The sequence below is a fragment of the Gavialis gangeticus genome, unplaced genomic scaffold (assembly GCF_001723915.1).
Source record: "Gavialis gangeticus isolate Ggan-Ray unplaced genomic scaffold, GavGan_comp1, whole genome shotgun sequence".
Taxonomy (NCBI): Eukaryota; Metazoa; Chordata; order Crocodylia; family Gavialidae; genus Gavialis; species Gavialis gangeticus.
The window spans coordinates 109,376,845-109,394,581 of record NW_017729022.1 but is presented as its reverse complement, the minus strand read 5'-3'; the positions used below and the strand labels follow the sequence as shown (position 1 = coordinate 109,394,581).

The following is a 17,737-nucleotide window of genomic DNA, read 5'->3' as shown; positions in this document are numbered from 1 at the left end:
AAGTAAGTAGTATAATATTGCAGATGTGGAAATTGGAGCACAGAAAAAATGACTTGTTTTCAGAGTATGTCTATATGGCACCATGTAATATTGTGCAGGGATAGCTCAGTTATCTCTAAACCAGGTAGCTTGAGTACTGGAAGTAGTATAGCTGTATTAATGCAGCACTTCTCAGAGTAGTCTCTTTTCTAGGGAATGCTTTTGCATTTAGTATTAAAGAATCGATAATGAACAATTAGCAGGCACAAACTGGAATCCAGCTAGGTCTTCCCCTCCAAAGAGAGTGGGCTACCTCTCTTTTGAGTAGGTTTCTAGAGCCATGCTCCCTCTAATGCTTTCCTCTCAGCCCCAGGCATGTGCACACTTACAGCTTCCACTGGAGGGTGGAAAGGATGCCCCTTCACCCATCTAGCTGAGGGCAGCCATTCTTTTTAGACTCAAGGAATCAAACCTGGTGGCAGAGGTAATATGTGATATTAGACCAACTTGGTATTTGCAAAAAAAAAAAAAAAAAAAAAAAAAAAAAAAAAAGTCTTTATTTGCAAGCTTTTTGGCACAGGCACCCTTCATCAGGCATAGGAGATTGCAAACTTTGTAAAAGTTCTCCTAGGTAGAAATGAAAACTTGCATTATGCAGGAGAATGGAAGGTTTGGTAAAGCCTCCTGTTTGGAACAGTACATTTTGTGCAGATCAGGATCAGAGAAAAGTTGGAAAAGTCTTTTTATCTCAAAAGTTGCTTGGTGATAAGTGAATCTCAGCTTTTTTTAGACTCAAGGCACTTTCCATGACCTTGCAGGACCTTTTAGACGCAAGGCCTTGAGTCTCTCCAGGGATGCTTTGCGTTTAGAAAAGGTTGAAAACCACTGCAGGCTGCAGCAGGAGGTGGGGATGTGTGCAGAGAGCCGAGACTGCGGACTCCCCAGGGATTAACTCCGCAACAAGTGGATGTGGCTGCATTTCACTGAGCCCTTCTCAGCTGCCGAGGAGAAGGCTGCACCGGGGCGTCGGCTGTCTGTCCCTGAGGCAAACAGCTGCGGACCCACCTCGCGAGGCGGCGAGGGCCCTGCCCTGCAGCCAGTCCTCGGCGCAGGGGTTTCCCGGGGAGTCCGCGGGGCCGCGCACCCGGCTCGGGACTCGGCCAGGCGCGGGGCTTTCCCGGAACAACCTCAGCTCGGGTTGGGAAGGAAATGAAAGGCGTCAGGTGAGTCTGAAATGCGTTTTTAAAAAAATCCTCGCCTGGCTTTGGCTGGGGCTGACTCATGCTTCTTGAGCTGGGGAGGGCGGGACTAGTCCTAACGCACTCCCTTTCCTCTGGGATCAGCTGCGGGAGCGCACTCAAGCCCGGTGGCGGTGGCGGGGCCGGAGCCCCTCGCATTGCAGTGGCGGAGGCTCCCCGCGCCTGGACCTGGGGGCTGCGAGGTGGGTCGGCGCGCGCTAGGCAGCGGGGGGCGGCCGCAGGGGGAGGGTTGCAGCCCGGCTCCCGGATCTCGCCCCCCCCCGGGCGGCTGTTCCCCTTGCCCGTTCCCTGCCTGAGGCCGAGGGCTCCTCGGCTCTCCCCTCCTCTCCCTTCCCCTCCCCGAGGAGGCTTGCTCCCCGCCAGCCCTGGCCTCCTGAGGGGACCTGCATGTGAGGCGCCCTCCTCTTCCCTCTGCTCCTTCTGGAGTTTTTTTCCCCTCGGGTGCATCTACACAAGATGCTTAATGCCCAGTAGCCTAATAACACTGCACATTAGTGGGCAAAAATTGGACTAATATTGTACTGCCCAGCACAGTAGTACATACTAGGGTACTGTGCAGTAAGTGTCACTAAAAAAAGCACGCGCCCGCACTACTGCACAGTAACTAGCTACTGCACAGTTAGTACTTTGTTAAGCAAGTACTGAACTAAATGTGCAGTAGGTACTGGAAGAGGCGATACCTTTTATGAGACCAACTAGATATTTGCAAACGAATTCTTTTATTTATTCACAAGCTTTCAGGCTAAGGTGGCTGTGATAGAGGACATTCCAGTTTTCTGCTATTCTGTCCTCTATTGATACAAAACCCAACGCCTTTATGTGCTCTGCTTTTCTCTTCAAAACAAGAATAGAGGACATACAGTAGGCTTCCAGTTTCATATCAATAGAGGACAACCAGACTGTCCTCTATGATGGCCACTCTATTTTGGGTGCACACACCCTTCATCAGGCATAGGGGAAGTGATGAAGGATGAGCATGCCTGAAAGCTTTAAAATAAATAAAATATTTTTTTCTGGTCGGTCTAATAAAAGATATCACTTCTTCCACGAGTTTTGATTCCTTTTGCATCTAGATCAACAGAGCTACAACCTGGATACCAGTAACTGCTGTGCATTAATGAACGTGTAGATGCTCCCGCTGTCTCCTCGGACTGAACGTGGCTAGAAGCCTCACGCTGGAACCATGAAGCCCACGTCTTGCGCCTCTTCTGGTGCCTGGGGAGGAGAACAGAGAGGTGGTCCTAGTGGCCTCAGTGGATTCCCTGTTCCAGGCAGGCTTGCCAAATCATTGCTACCTTTTAAGGTGGTGCTTGAGACAGGCACAGATTAAATGCCTTGACATCTGTGGCTCTTGAGCCCCCTAGGAGGAGGCAGCAGAGATAAGGTTACTGCACATGTCTGCCTGGCTGGCGGACTCGTTAGAGCTTAGCCTTAGAATCATAGAAAATGAGGGTTGGAAGGGACCTCAGGAGGTCGCATCTAGTCCAGCCCCCTGCTCAAAGCAGGACCATCCCCACTTAGATCGTCCCAGCCAAAGCTTTGTCAAGCCAGGCCCTAACAATCTCCAAGGATAGAAATTCCACCACCTCTTGGTAACCTGTTCCAATGCTTCACCACCCTCTTAGTGAGGTTTTTTTTTTTTTGTTCCCTCTGGTAAGTTTTGATGGTATCTTTGGGGTTTTTGTGGCTGCCCACCTGTTCTATGATGTGGGGAAAAGACTAACTCGCTTCACAAAGCGGGTTGCATAGTAGATTTTACTTCCTGTTGACCTACCAGAGTGATTCTTTGCTGAGGTGCCATGGATCCTTTTAGGGAAACTATGTAATATTAGCATGGTTAGGTGCACAAGCACCTATACAGGATGTGCTAGGTAAACCCAGGATGCTTTTTATTCAGCTAGGAATCCCGAGTGTCAAACACATTCTGACCTGTTGTGGTCTTTTTGTCTTTTTTTGCAACAGAAAAATCACTCAATTGGCTTTTTAGAATTAAAAAATGGGCTGCTGCTAAATTCAGAGAAGTTATGGATGGGGTGCCTTGAGAGAGGTGCCTCTGAAAAGACTGAGAATCGCTGACCTACCAGAGCTAGGCTAAAGAGTGAGGTCAAGAGCAGCTCTGGGTCCCACTAGTAATCCCTCAATCACTTATTTCCAGTGCAGATTCCCTTTGACATTTTTCTGGGGTTCTGGGCATCTTTAAGCAAGAGTAAGGAAGGACATTCCAATATTGGATCCCAGCTGTGATCCCTGTGTGACATTGAATTAGTACTTTAGGCTAGGTACAGACATTCAAAAAGCTCAAGGAGGAATCAATAAAAGTTATCCTGTTTCCTATAAATCAGTTTAAGTAGTTTATCAGAGTGAACAAACACACATTCACATTTAGCCAGGGGGAAGGCAAATCTCAGATCAGGCTCCATCATTTTAAAACCAGTCTGTGTGCACTGAACTTCTGTTCTGTTATGGGTATAGACTGGTTTCCAATTACCAGTAAAAGTGTAATACGTCTGTACCTGGCCTTAGTGTCTTTGTGCCTTAACTTCGCCTTAGGAAAAAAAGGGGATACTATTTCCCTGCTTTATGAGGCAGAGGTGTTGTAAAGGTAAATGCATTCTGGATTATAAAGCATACAAAAAACTAGAACTCTTGATTTCAAAATGATACCTTTTATAAGACATTCAGAGTCTATCATGGAGACAGCCATGTAAGTGCCTCATAAACACAGCTATATTTTCATATGCTCTATCCACGACTCCTTAATTTGAGAAATGTAACTTTTTTTTTAAATAGGACAATTCTAAAGCATCTTGCATGACGGTTGTTGAGAAGTAAATCACTTTGCATCTAATATGTAATATTTGTTCTATTACCTTTTCAAATTAAACATTAAAAAAAAGCCCTAACATTTGCTCCTTGTCCTGACAAGATCTTGAACTGTGTTTAAAACTTAATTTTGATTAATGGAAGCCTAATTCCTTTAAAACAGTATGCAGTACTAAATATCTTTACTATTCTTCTAGAGATGGTGACAGTTACGCAGTCTTCATAAAATGAGATTATTTTGAAGTTAAACAACAAGAAGTTTACTGTTTCTGGCAAAAGAAGAATAAATCCAACTCAAGTGAAAATGTTTTTCAGTTTAAATTTGTGTCATCTCTGCACATTAATAATGCTGTGTGCTATGATACCTGAGCCATCCCTGTGTCAAAATTGCTCGTTGGAGAAGATGGAAAATGTCATAGTTGATGTGACGGCATCTCTCAAAAAAGGCATCAAGGGGATAGAGCCAGTATATACTTTAACACCAGCAGCTTGTATTAATGCTTGCTGCATAGGAAAAAACATATCAGGTGAGCTGTTCTCCCTTGATTGTTCTTCTTGTCTATCAGTGCTTAAGATGACAGGCAGGGATAGGATGAGCTAGAGTCAGCTCTCAAGGAGGGAAAGTGTAAATTTACCCTGCTTTTCATACCAAGACTGTTGCAACTTGTGATTGTTGCGTACGTTTTCCTTAACTTATTCATCCGTTAAATTAGAACTTAATGTACTTAAGTCTGTGTTTATGGATGTACATACTTATTGTGCATACTTTAAGCACATTCAGTGGTTTTAAACACTGATGCTTCACCTCCCAGATAGAGAAGTCATAAACTTGTTTGTTCAGTAGGCTAAATAAAAATCAAGTGGCAGACTTATGCTCTGTTTAGAGTGACCAAAAATTAGAATGCCTACCTTCATTTATGGATGTTGCTTTCCATCAATAGTTTAGAAACAAGGTTGCTTACAGACACTTAAAAAAACCGGCAAAAATAAACTCGCACTTTACCAGAAAAAGCAGCACACTAGTTCAACCTGACTCCATATCATCTGTATAGATCGAGTGCTTCAGCAGGGCTTTTTGGTGCTTTTATCTAAAGCTGATTCAATTAGCTAGTAGATAAAAGTGCCAAAAAAGCCCCACTAAGGCACATGAACTAAAAAAATGTTGGGCAAGCTGGGTCCAACAAATGCAATGCCTCTTCTGGGCATGTGTTGGGCTTGGCGCACAAGCAGTGTAAAGTAAAGCTCTGTTTTTTGTTGGGTTTTTTTTTTAATGTCTGTAAGCAGCCCAAATGAAACAGCAGCAGCAGATGGCAGTGGTAGTTTTCAAGATGAATCAGAAAACAGGAGTAAACCAAAAGGTTCTTTAGGTAATGAGGGGAAAGGTGGAGATGGAGAAGTTTTTCTTTCTCTAGTTGATCAAAAGTTACAAGCCTTTGAAATTTATCAGATGTGAGAGGCAAAGCCTAATATGAAAAATGCTGCCCTAAAGTCTAATCTGCAAATAGCATTTTGGTTTGAATTTCAGCAGTTGCATTAGGAATAGGTAATGGATTGGGCTCATTGCATTATTTTTCCTAACTCACTTGGACAGGACAGAGTAGGTGCCTGTAATTTTTTTTTCATAGAATTGTAGGATTGTGAGGAACCTAAAGGGTTGTCTGGTCCAGTCTGCGACGTGAATGCAGAAATGGTATTCCTAAACTATGCCTATCAAACGCTTATCCAGCCTCCTCTTGTGGAATCTCTTTCACAGGAGGTTTTCAACTTCCCTGGGCAGTGTGTTCCATTACATCACTATCCTAACAGTAAAGAAGTTTCTCCTGAATGGATGATACATCAGTTCCTTTTCCTTTCACACTCACCTGAAAGATTTTAGATAAGTGAAGTAGCTTTTATTGTCATAAAAATGGACATATTTTAAAAAGTCTTCTTTTTTGCTAACTAAATTTATGCTGTTTTACAGGAGACAAGAAATGTAACTTGATGATTTTTGATGCTAGAAGAATAGGCAGGTATCCAAACTGCTACCTCTTCTACTGTCCTAGTAGGGAAGCTTGTCCAGTGAAACCAGCTGAAGGATTTGTGAGCTACAGGATAATTAGAGGTAAATAACTGTAAAAGCAGCTCATCACCGATCTGTACTTTACATATTTTGTACATACAGGTGTGTGTGATAACTGATCAAGGAACTAGGTTGTGAAAAATCAATAACTGAAAAAATTCATATGAAAACCAAAAATTTTAATTTGGGAATACTACTCATAGGATGTGAAGAATGGGGCTATAAAGCAGCCAGACTTTTTCATGGACCAACTGGATATAACTCCTATGGTGCAGTGCAGTTACCCTTCTTTAGTAGATTTAAAACTTTTTCTTTTAAGCAAATGAGAGAGATTTAAAAAAAAACTTGCAACATGACAATCGGAGAACTAATAAATACAAATGCATTTTTTTAATTATATTCTGCATTCCATCTTCCATGTATACACTTTTTATTTAGACTATAAGCTCTTTAGGCCAGGGATGTATTCCTAAATAATAAACTAAGAAGAATGCTCCTTGCAGCTTGATGTTCTCCCTATTTGTAGGAAATTTCCTTTGTGTATATAGAATACTGCTCAGTGCAGTAGAAGTTGAATCCTCTTGTAGCTCTTGTATGTTCAAAGGGCTCATACCATAGTGATGAGTGCCATACATGAAGAAAGCACTGGATAAATATTAGTTAAAACTCATAATGACAGTAAGTAAGCAGTAGGAGTTTTCTTATTTTTCAGGTTGGAAAACTGAAGAAAAGGTATAAAGTGACTTCCTTGAGGCCACACTACACACTAGAAACAATGGGAATCTCTTATTGTCTATAATATGCTGTGCACCCTGGTGCTTAAATATTGGTTGTACTAAGACTGGCTATTCAGATATAGCAAACTGGCCAAAATAAATTTGTACCAGAACTGACCCTTCAAAAAACAAATTGGAAGTGAGACTGCCTTCTTGTAGAAGTTTATATATTCAACGTGGTTAATCTTGCAGAGAGTACCTTTTTCAGTATCTTGGAGTGAATGTCTTCAGAGAGGGAATTTTGTTGTTGTCTAGGAAAATTGCCCACCTTGACTCTATCAACAACAGTGTAATATAGGGAATGGGATAGGAATAAGATACCATGTGGGAAGGGTGGGGATCTAAGGCTTCATTTGCCACTGTAAAAGTCAACAATTGTCAAAGTACTGATTTCTCAACTCTTTTGCCTCCCCCCACCCAGGAGTATGTGGAAGCTACAAAGAGAAAAAGCAGTGTGTTTCTTTGCTCAAGCTTTGGTCCTGCCAAAGATGCAACTACTGAGTTACTTTTGTTTGCATGTGGCATCCATTTTAGATTGTGCAGTTACTGACTTCTCTGTGTACTAAATGGTAGAAATTTGCATGTTAGCTTGTTTTCCTTATGTTTTCCTGTCACTGCTGATAACTGTCTCTGAAAAGTTTGTCAAAAGGCCAAGCCACCTGGTCTCTGACAAACTGTTCAAGTCAGTTGCCTTTTTCAAATAGGAATCTCTATAGGAGAGCTAAAAAGACTCTTCATTAGTTAAAAAGATTAAAATATTGGGGCCAACTTGTTGCAAAGCTAGACAAATCATACTGAACCACAGAACCTTTTGTTTCCAGTGCCTCTGGAAACAAAATGTCTCCTAGATCTAGCTCAAAAAAGTGGTTGCTTTTCAAACACTTCAGGCATGTCCTCACAAGCACGCATGTGCATTTCCCAGGTACAACTAGTAGTGGCACAGATATGTAGAATGTCCCTGTACGTGCACTGTGGTATGCAACCAATTGCCCCAAGTAGGGGAGGCTGGGGCCAGCACCTGGGCTGGCCCTAGTAGCCTTACCTAGGTTCCTGGCAGCCTCCTGAGGCTGTAGTGATGGCGATCTGGGCACGCAGAGCCTGGCTGACAGCCGGAGTATGGTTCTGGCTGGCCAGGCTCCAGTTTTGCACAGCACACACAGCAGCGTTTTTTTACTGTGTGATTTTTTTTTTTTTTAAATAGTTGGATTTCCCAGTATCTAATTTTGTCACTGAGCTGCAAATATGCAGCGTGGTGAACCAATTCATGTGCTCTCTGTGCATCTTGCAGTGCCTCAAAAGCCTTTGAGTTGCCACAAAGCACACATTCCCACTTATGGGGATGCAGCCTTCTTGTACAAAACTGCACAAGTTCAGCCAGCCACAATACTGCTGGATTCCTACTAAAAATACTTGTAGAATCCCATGAGTCATTTCTTTGAACAACAGAAACTGGTGATGGGGGGAGAGTTTATCACGCCATTTGAGAGGATTTTGCAGGTCTACTCTTAAATACTGTTTTTGTTTTAATTTTAAAGAAAGAGAACAATAAAGCACATACCACTTTTCCTCAGGACCAGCATTATCTACTGTAATGCCACAAGCATACTTGGCATTTCACAATCATGTAAGACCAAGTCCTTGCTCTGAAAATCTTTGTATCTACAAAAGAAATTATCAAAACATTTTTATCTCCTAAAAATGTAGAGACCTGATAACCTAGACTCGGCTTCCTATTAGGCATGCATAAACCATGTGCTTCCTCTTAGGCATTTTTAACAGTGCAAAGTGTATGGATATTTAGCTGTTTATGTAGTGTCTTGTGCCAGCAGAACTTGCAGACCTCCTTCAAAATGTTTTATCACTATCCTCATTCTCAAAAAGAGGAACAGTGAGATGAAGAGAGGTTTAACGACTTGCCCAAGGTTAACCAATTGGCTACTGGCAGAACTGGCTGCAGAAATAGGTTTCCCAAGTCCTATCTGCTGACATGCTTCTTCCATGTTGCCTTCATTGAAGAAGGTGGAAATATTCATGTAGGATGATAAGAAACCCTTCTGTGTTCTTCCCTGCTGTCTTCTGCTCCCTTCACAACATAAGTCCTGCATAAATGCTCCTCAGTTTTTCTGGCTGTTGTTTGAAAGTAGTGAATTGGCAGTGCCCTGATAGCCTGTAAACTGCACAGCCAGATTTACTCAAATGCAACATCTTACACTAGTCTGTTGGCTTGTCTAAAAGCCTGGTCTTAGCCAGAGGCATTTTGCTCCTCAGCCTTTTGTCCAGCAGTGAGAAAGGAGTGGTGGCTTAGATGACCACGTTTGCTGTCTAATGGTCAATTCCTTGTTTGTTAGGCAACACACTGAAAATCAGAGAAATGGGATGTTGCTTCTTAATTACTTGGTATGTCACTTGTTATCCTTAAAATATTAATCTCAGTTGACAAGATTTTTATGTAGTAATAATCATGCTAGTAAAATACATCACTGGTATTAATAATTATGAGAAATTATGAATAGTATGCATAGAAATCACTTTCTGTAAACCAAATATAATTTACAGATATGTAATAATTTGCTCTGGGAGTGCGTTGTGTTGCACAGTCTGGAAGAAAATGCCTGTTGTAACAAGTTGGTATGGAAGAATCAGGTAGATTCATATCTATCTGCAAGGACAAAGACCTCTCTCATTCTGATTCTTGTTTAAATGAGGCCTTTTCAGTTTGTTTTAGGACACAATTGTTTTTGCTCTTTGCTGCTCAACATGCCCTTTCCAGCTTGGAAAATAGCAGTTACAAGGAACAGAAACATCTACTTTATTTCAAATATTTATTTCCTTATGACCCACATAGACCATGGGGCTATAGAAGTAGCTGTTGATTTATGAATAGCAGAGCCTTTAAAATAAAACTTTAAATGTGTCTGTATGTGTATCAATTTTTAAGGTAGACAAAAGGAATCTAAACTGGTTCTAAATTCTCCATGTGCTCAGTTGGTATCCGTCTTCAAGAGAACAGACAGGAAAAGACCTCCGTTTGATGATAAGGGAGTGGTACACCAGCTTGAGTTTGTATCCTGAGCTAGGTGGTTGGTGAATGAGTCAGGCGACTGCCTAGTTCTGAGTTTGTTAGTTTTGCTGACAAGTGCAGAGATGCTGTGAATCAAAATCATCGTGGGGGAGGGGTGAAGGGGGTGGAGGGAGAAATGTGAACTTCATGCATAGTTTTTTTAATCTTATTTTTTGTTAAATTTGGGGTCACTTATGATCACTAGTAACTCTGGGGATCAATTTGTTTGTCTCTTTATCTGTGTTGAGGTTAATTAAGGTTATCTGGGTGACATTCTCCACACATTTCCACATTTTAATGGCTTTTGTCAAATGCACTCTGTGGCATTTTCATTGCTGCTGTAGCTCTCTTTCAGAAAACAATTTTTGTTGAGAGGTTTTTTGGTTGATGTGCTAGAATATTTCACCATTAATTCTAGGTTATAAGAGTCTTGGGCATGTGTATAGATTTTGGTTTATGGGCTTTTATATGTGTATGGGTGGTATTTGCTTGGGAGCTCAAGTATATTCTTATCCTGTTTAACCTAGAAGTGAGGTAAGGGCGAGGCACCACACCCTCTATAAATCCAGATCCCTGTTGGCTGATGAGAATACACAAACTCTACCAGTCATTTAATCTGTCCAAGAACTATTACTCAGCTGATTGTTAGGGTTTTTTCCCTGTCGGGTCTATATAATATCTTAACATAATGAAATAGTTGGCAGGGAAGTGAATGTCACTTTTTGTCATGCAGCATGTCTGTCTGTCTCTTGCTACCAAATTTTAGTCAGTAATTCCAATATTGTGGCTATGCATTCTGCTGCTTTAAATCCTTATTCAGTTGAACTTGAAGGGCAAATGTATTTTTTTAATGGTGAACCTCACTGCTTGCTTCTAAGAACCTGTTCCACTTCCCCTTATAATGTTTCCCACTGGTACCTTTTGTCACTTGAGAGAGCCGCAGACTTACATAACCATTTGTTAAGTAGGTTTTGGTTAGACATACTGGAGAGGGATGTAGTAAACTAATATAAACAATACTGGTTGCCAGACTAGTAATCCCTGTATGTCACACTTGTTATCTGTTCTTTCAGTTCTTCCTATCTGCTGAAGAAAATATTTTGTCTCTTGGTTACAAGTTATTAGGAGGCTTTACATTGATTTGTGTTTCTGTGATGCTCTCCTGCTGGCTGGGAGATAGGAACATCCTCCTAGTCTGCTCATTGGTACATGGTTGGTCTGAGGATCCATGACACTGTATCTGATAGACTCACTGACGAGCACCATCACAGCAGACTGCACCTAGGTTTTGTGTTTTACCATGTCACGGAAGACTAAAAGTCTTTCACCAGTGTTGCCACTAATTCCATGCATTAGTACAACATGGTCTTGCAGGATATTGAAGTCCTTGATTTCTTGTAGCACCAATCGAACATACCAATGCTTTTGAATTTGTTCCATATAAACAAGCTATTGAAATAGCAAGCCTAGACTGATTTAGGCAGGTAATTCCATGAGAGATGTAAATTGGATAGCATGGGGGGGAAATGGGATTTAGTTTGTTTTTTAAAAAAGCAGAATTCCTGCTTCCTTTCGTAGAGAACAAGGACTAAATTCTCCACCCTGTGTGTAAACGGAAGCCTCAAAGGTGCCTCTAAGTCAAGTTCACATGCATGGTAAAAGCTAAGACAGTATACCAAGTACACAAAGAATCTGAGTGGGGTAGAGTTCAAGCAGTGCAAGTGAAAGGGTTTTCTAAAACATTGCCAATCCCTGCCCTAATCATAGGAGCAGGAGGGTCTGCTTTAACAGAACTTTGTTCCAAGCACAAGCTGCCTCCAACCTGACATATGCTGCTGCCACCACAGTCACCACTCCCCATGCCCCCTCCCCTGCAGTGCTGCCATCATTGCTTCTCCCCATTGCTCAGCTGCCATGTCGGTGAAGCCATGTGGCCCCCTGCTGCTGAAATGCCACAGAAGCCATTTGGCTCTGCAGGCCAAGTAAAATAGCTCTGAGGGCTGGATCCCACAAGTTAAGGTTGCCAACCCCCACGTTGAAGAACTAATCTGGAATTTTGGTGACTTGGTTTAAACCCTGCCTCACCACAGGCTTTCTCTAAGACTTTGGGCAGATAGCCCCTTTGTGTTCCCAGTCCCTGTCTGTAGTACTCTTCTACATGAAGGAAAATTACATTAAAAAAAAAATTTTGTGGTGCTCAGATGCTGTGATCATTACCTTCAATGCACGAGTAAACGCAACTATGACTTGGTAATTTCTGCTCCTTAATTGGCAACGGCTAAGAATGACTTAAAGGTGATTGGCCTTGCACTGTCTTTTAACCTATGAATAGTAATTTAAACATTCACATGAAATAGGCAAAACACTCCTGTAACAAAGAGCGATGAATGCACATAATTGAATGCTTACTCAAGATAGGAAGGCATTAAGAATGGGGCCCAATGCCTTTAGGTTTCTTAAGGGCATATTGATTTGTGATGTGACAATTGTAAGTGAACGTACTTGCTGAACATTCTGAAAAAGTGATCCTAGGCCAGGGGCAGGCAATTATTTTGGAGGGAGGGCTGCTTACCGAGTTTTGGCAAGCTATCAAGGGTTGCATGGGTAGCCCCTGCAGGCTGTATTTTCCCCATCGCTGTCTCAGGCAGATGCAAAATCTTGATGCTGTGGGAAGATTCCTTCCTGTGTTTTTAGGGCAGGTCTGTTTTTACAGGATACTTTATTGGATACTTTACTGGGAAGGAAGCAACTGATTGCAAAAGTGGATTGAAAAATTAATATCTATTTTTCTTTCTGTTTTTAGATTCACAGATTCTGAAAAAAAATCCTTTCACAAATAAGAACTTGCACTTTGCACGTGATGACCCAAATGGAGAAAAGCTTATGAAGACACAAAATGCTCCTCAAATTCAGGCAATACTCCTGAATTCAACTGTCTCTCTGCAGCAATATATCACTTCCCGGATGTCTGAATCCATGGACCATGAAGTAGAACATTTAGATAATACTGAATTGCACTCACAGTTTCCTCAAGGCCAGGGGAAGAAAGTTCCTAAGAACTCAGATTCTTTTCTAAGTGAAAAAATGACTGACGTGTTGTCTTCTACCAATGCTACTACTGCCCATGCTGAACTTAGCATGCCCAGTACCACTACCCATGCTGCACCCAGCACTACCACCACTACCAGTACTACTGCCCCTACTGAACCTACCACCACTAGTACCACTGCCACTACCTGTTCCCAACCTAGTACCACCTTTACCAGTGCTACAGCTACTGCTTTTGGTAAAATTGACCACATGATCAAAAATCCTCAAACTACGATAGTGTCTGCACAGCTAGGGACATCTACTACCAAAATGGAGCCAAAGACTGCCTCTGTTGCTGCCATTAACGTCTTCAGTCTCTTTTCTTTTTCAGGTGTTACTTTACCCAGTAAGAAATCCACAGATTCTTTGCAAAACACACACCAAACTAAGGGGGAACTTGCTTTAGAAGGCTATTTGTCAGATGATGTTTCTCAAAGCAGTGCTGTCTCTCATTTTGGTGAAAAGAGTAGCCTCATCACAGCTTTATTTTTTGGGTTGATGTTCTTGTTATTAGCTGTTACACTAATAGGCAGAAGAATGTCTGAATCTTTTTGGAGAAGGCACTATACCAGGTTAGACTACTTGATCAATGGAATGTATGCTGATGTGTGATTGCTTAGAAGAGTGAAATAAATCAGTAGAAAGCGTAGCCTTCTGTAGCAGCTGAAGATAATGAGTTTTTGACACCTAGTGTTGTGGTTCTGGAGAAGATGTTCTCTTTTTGCTGTAAGAGGGGCATGGAATTCCTGTTTTGAGGTTTTGCGGGGTTTTTTCGTCTCTCGGAAAAAAAACCTTTTAATTGTACTATAGTGAAATGTTTATTTTTGTTTTATTTTATTTTATCAATTAATAAAATCTAAGTTAGGCAGAGAAGACCTCGCATTTCAGAGAGAGGACATTTCAGGAGATTAATATAATGTTCCATGCAACCAGGTTAGGTAGTAAACAAAAAAAGCTTATTCTGACCACAGAGGCAGCACAGTGTATTGAATATAGTTTGCTACAAAGCTATCTGGGTGCAAATACTACTGTAATTGAATACTGTTTACTATGCTACCTCTTGCCTTAAAAAGGATCTCTAAGTTCAAATTAATTCCTGTTCAAAACACCACAGTGAAAGAGTAAAGTTTACCATATATATAATACCTGCCATAAAGTCAAGGAAAAGAAAGTTAAACCATGTAATGATACGTGTCTTCAATTCCTCAACATGCGTACAGCCGGCTATTGCCACAATTGTTGTAAGCCATGTGCCAAGTTTGTAAGCTACAATCTTGTTTCTGCCTTTCCTCTGGGGATGTTAGTCTCTGCTCTCTAGTGACTTTTGTACGTGTCACAGAGACGGCCTTTGTCCTACTAAACCCGTAGCAAAGTGTCTTCCTAACAAAAGTGCTACCTATTGACTTGGCATATTCATGAAAAGGAATTTTTTCCCCAAATCCATCTCATTCCTAAATTGCTATGACTCAACACAGGAAAAGAGCATGCACAGGGTTCTGATTGCAAGACAATGGGGTTGCCACCACCAGAGTAGAGAATGGGAGGTTGCTTAAGACTTCCAGGTAAATAAGAAAGTTTAAAGGAAAACTGTGACTACATAACATTCACTGAGCTCAGAGGTGCATCCTGCAATCAATAGATGAATGAACATGTGTCTTGATTTTTGTTATGGCCCAAGAGGAAGATTGGAAAACATTACAATTCATTATGAACCACTGAACAATCATTAAGTCTAGAAACTCTGTTGCTGACTGAACACCCAGATTCTTAAGTAGTGACTTGACAGACACATAATAACAAACATCTCAGCAGAGAGACAAGCACTCAAGGAGAAATATTTTTTTTTCTTTTAAATAGGATGTGACTTATCCACAAGATGTTTTGTGGTTGGGTATTTGTGTTGGTTATTTTTTTTGGTGGGGGGAAGGAGGGAATATAGATTAAGCCACAAGTAGAGATGTGAAACATTAAATAATTGATCACTTAACTGATAAGCCCAGTGGTAAGGAGTTATTTTACAGGTTATTGTTTTGCGTGGGCCTTGACACAGTCCTGCTGGGAAGGGGGGAAGGGAAGCCATGTGATGCCCTAGCAGGAACAAGAAGGTGGCAGGGCAGGGAGGGGGTAGGGTGTGAGGTTATAGTACCCATAGCCTATGAGGTTAAAGGAGAAAACAGTAGGCAGCCTAATGACAAATAAGCAATTGGGTGCTTGCAGGTGTTCCCTCCTTCCCAGCAAAGGGCTTCACCTGAGCTGTGCACCTCCTCCTCCTCCTCAGGGGCTCTGGGAGTGGCTCCCAGCAGCAGCTGTTATCAGTTAACAGTTTAACTGATACAATCAGAAGAGGTTAAATGGATAATTTGTTTAAATGTTATTTATGTTCCTAGCCAGAAGGGTACAAAAATAGTCTCAGGATAAATATCTTAAAGGCCCCATTCTTAATTCTAATAACAGCTGTATGCAAGAAATTTTATTGTTCAAAGGTAAAGGCAATTCCATTGTGTACCGTAGGCAAAACAAAGTTGTTGAAATGCTTCTCAAAGTGAACTTTATTGCATTAATGACCAACTCCTCCCCAGTTTTATGCCTTAAAGTGTTTTGATTATAATAATATTACTTAAGACCTTGAATTGCTAGAAATGAAAGAGAATGGCAGGAAATAACTAATAAATTGGGAATAGACTGTGCATTTGGCTGTTCCTTTCTCTACAGTCAATTTATTTGTTTCCTCTGTTTATATGGGTTTTAGCAAGGAACATGGGAATAACTTTTTCAGGTAATGGGTTTGTAGAATTACAAATAAACAGGAATATATTGGAAACTAAATGACTTCTTGTTTCTTAACTGACTGAACTTGAAGTTGATTGTGTCTGTTGCAAAAGTTCACATTTGTGCAAAGTCTTCAGTATAATCTGTGCCAGTTGAGCTGCTTAATATATATTTAAATTAATAATAGTCCTAAAAACTTCATGTGAGTTACTGTAGTAATGAGACTCTTGGGGGAAGGATTGTGTTAATTGCTTTAGTATCCTGCATCCTCCAGGGCAGTGTTTAGTTAATTTAGGTAAGTATGAAGTCAGAACACTAAAACCTAAGCCAGACAGCAAACAGACTGCTGGCATGCTAACAATAGAAGTATGGCAGTAAGTTGTACACATCCAGTGACCAGATCAGCTATGTGTAAAGGGGTTGAAATTTAACTTCTGCTCTGAGAGGAACAAATTATTTTAAAAACTCTTAGTTGCTGGACTGAAGATATTTTATATGCACCTACTGCAGAAAGTATCTCCTCTTTCATTCTCTTTATCATGTTCTAAATAGAAAATTGCTATTAGGAAACTTGATGGATTATTCTACTTCTATTGGTGAATTTTGAAGCTACACTTGAACACTAGAGGGCAACAGCAGCTTATGAAACACAATCAATGAGCTAAAGACACCCATTTATAAGTGCTTCAAATGGTTGGATTTTTTTTTTTACTTTCCAGTCTCTGTCTAACCTTACTGAGATGAATCTTGGCAAAAAAGCTTTTCACCAAAGGAAGTTTCCTGGTGTGTAAATGTATGCACACACATTCAAATATTGAATATACAAAGCAATTGCTAATCAGTTTAAGATTGGAGCTATTTGGCAGCAGACTAGCCAGTAAACAAATCCTTTGCTAAATATTACCTTGTCAAATACAAACTTAAGTATTGTGCTAGCATTTTCAGTTAGTGCCTAGAGGATGAACGAGAATTGGTTTAAACAGTTTTTAGGTTCCTATTGCTTATAATATTAATTTTATGGGCTTAAACCTCATTTGTGTGCTTGTGTGTAATTTGTAATAAGAGAGTAAATAGGCAAGACAGCAGCCATAAAATTCCATTATGTTTTATGTTGTGCCTTTCAGCATTATTTATCTAATATTTTGGGGCCCACTTTTCTTTTTATGCTGCATGCTCTAAAACAGCAGAAGTGCACCCAACTTTTTAGTGATATTGACTAGCAACAGCAAATTAGTTGAAAAGCAAGGGAATAAACAGATCAGTTTGCAATAGAGTGGTGAGAAAATAGGCTGCTTTGTTTTACATTAGGCTTTTTTAATATAGGAAAATAAAAATTAGAATAATATTTTGAATGAACCACTACGATGTGATAAACTGTGCATTTTGGGACTCTTAGCATAACTCAAATTATGTTTTGGCATAAGACCAAAAATTGATTGACATTAATCACCTGAGGGCAGTAATTGCCATAGCTGCCTAGAGTACTTCATTATATTATTTCATGCGTGCCAAGCAAACATGACTGACACACAGATGATGTGTGGTACCATGCAAAAAGTAGTAAAAAAAAAAAAAAAAAAGCTGTCCTCCAGAACTTTTGATCCATGTAGGAAGAGGGAGAAGACACAACTCCACACCTCAAACTGCTGCAAATTTAATTTTATATATTTTCCCAAATTAAAAATTCAAGTGTTCACAGTCCCTGAAAGATCATGTACTAAGCATGAAGCAGTGACTTCAGGAACCTATCTGAGCTAAAAGGATCTCATTACCCAGCAAGTAAATATGGAATGATAGGGGAAGATGATTAGAAGATGATTTTAGCTTGCAGAGGCACTAAAAGCAAGGGACGTAGTTGTCATGGGCAATTTTAATTACCCAGACATCTGCTGGGAGGAGCAGTCAGCCGGGACGGACC

The 17,737-nt window shown here is 40.8% G+C and overlaps 1 protein-coding gene across 2 annotated transcripts; it reads left to right on the top strand.

Annotated features, from left to right (window-relative positions):
- The first annotated feature begins 1,120 nt into the window (after positions 1–1,120).
- MANSC1 (MANSC domain containing 1) lies at positions 1,121–16,995 on the top strand. Of its 2 annotated transcripts, none has more exons than XM_019515964.1 (4): positions 1,121–1,202; positions 4,259–4,588; positions 6,025–6,165; positions 12,764–16,995. In XM_019515964.1, exons 2-4 carry the CDS (start codon positions 4,366–4,368, stop codon positions 13,660–13,662), a joined length of 1,263 nt encoding a protein of 420 aa, XP_019371509.1. In that variant the 5' UTR covers positions 1,121–1,202; positions 4,259–4,365; the 3' UTR covers positions 13,663–16,995. The 2 variants fall into 2 exon arrangements, with proteins under 2 accessions (XP_019371509.1, XP_019371510.1); XM_019515965.1 differs by lacking the exon at positions 1,121–1,202 and adding an exon at positions 1,381–1,420.
- The last annotated feature ends 742 nt before the right edge of the window (positions 16,996–17,737 follow it).

Bases quoted from the DNA above. Each gene is read 5' to 3' on its own strand.
- MANSC1 (XM_019515964.1), top strand. From the start codon at position 4,366: ATGTTTTTCAGTTTAAATTTGTGTCATCTCTGCACATTAATAATGCTG. The intron at 4,589-6,024 runs GTGAGCTGTTCT...GCTGTTTTACAG, and splicing joins CATAGGAAAAAACATATCAG to GAGACAAGAAATGTAACTTG. The intron at 6,166-12,763 runs GTAAATAACTGT...TTCTGTTTTTAG, and splicing joins GAGCTACAGGATAATTAGAG to ATTCACAGATTCTGAAAAAA.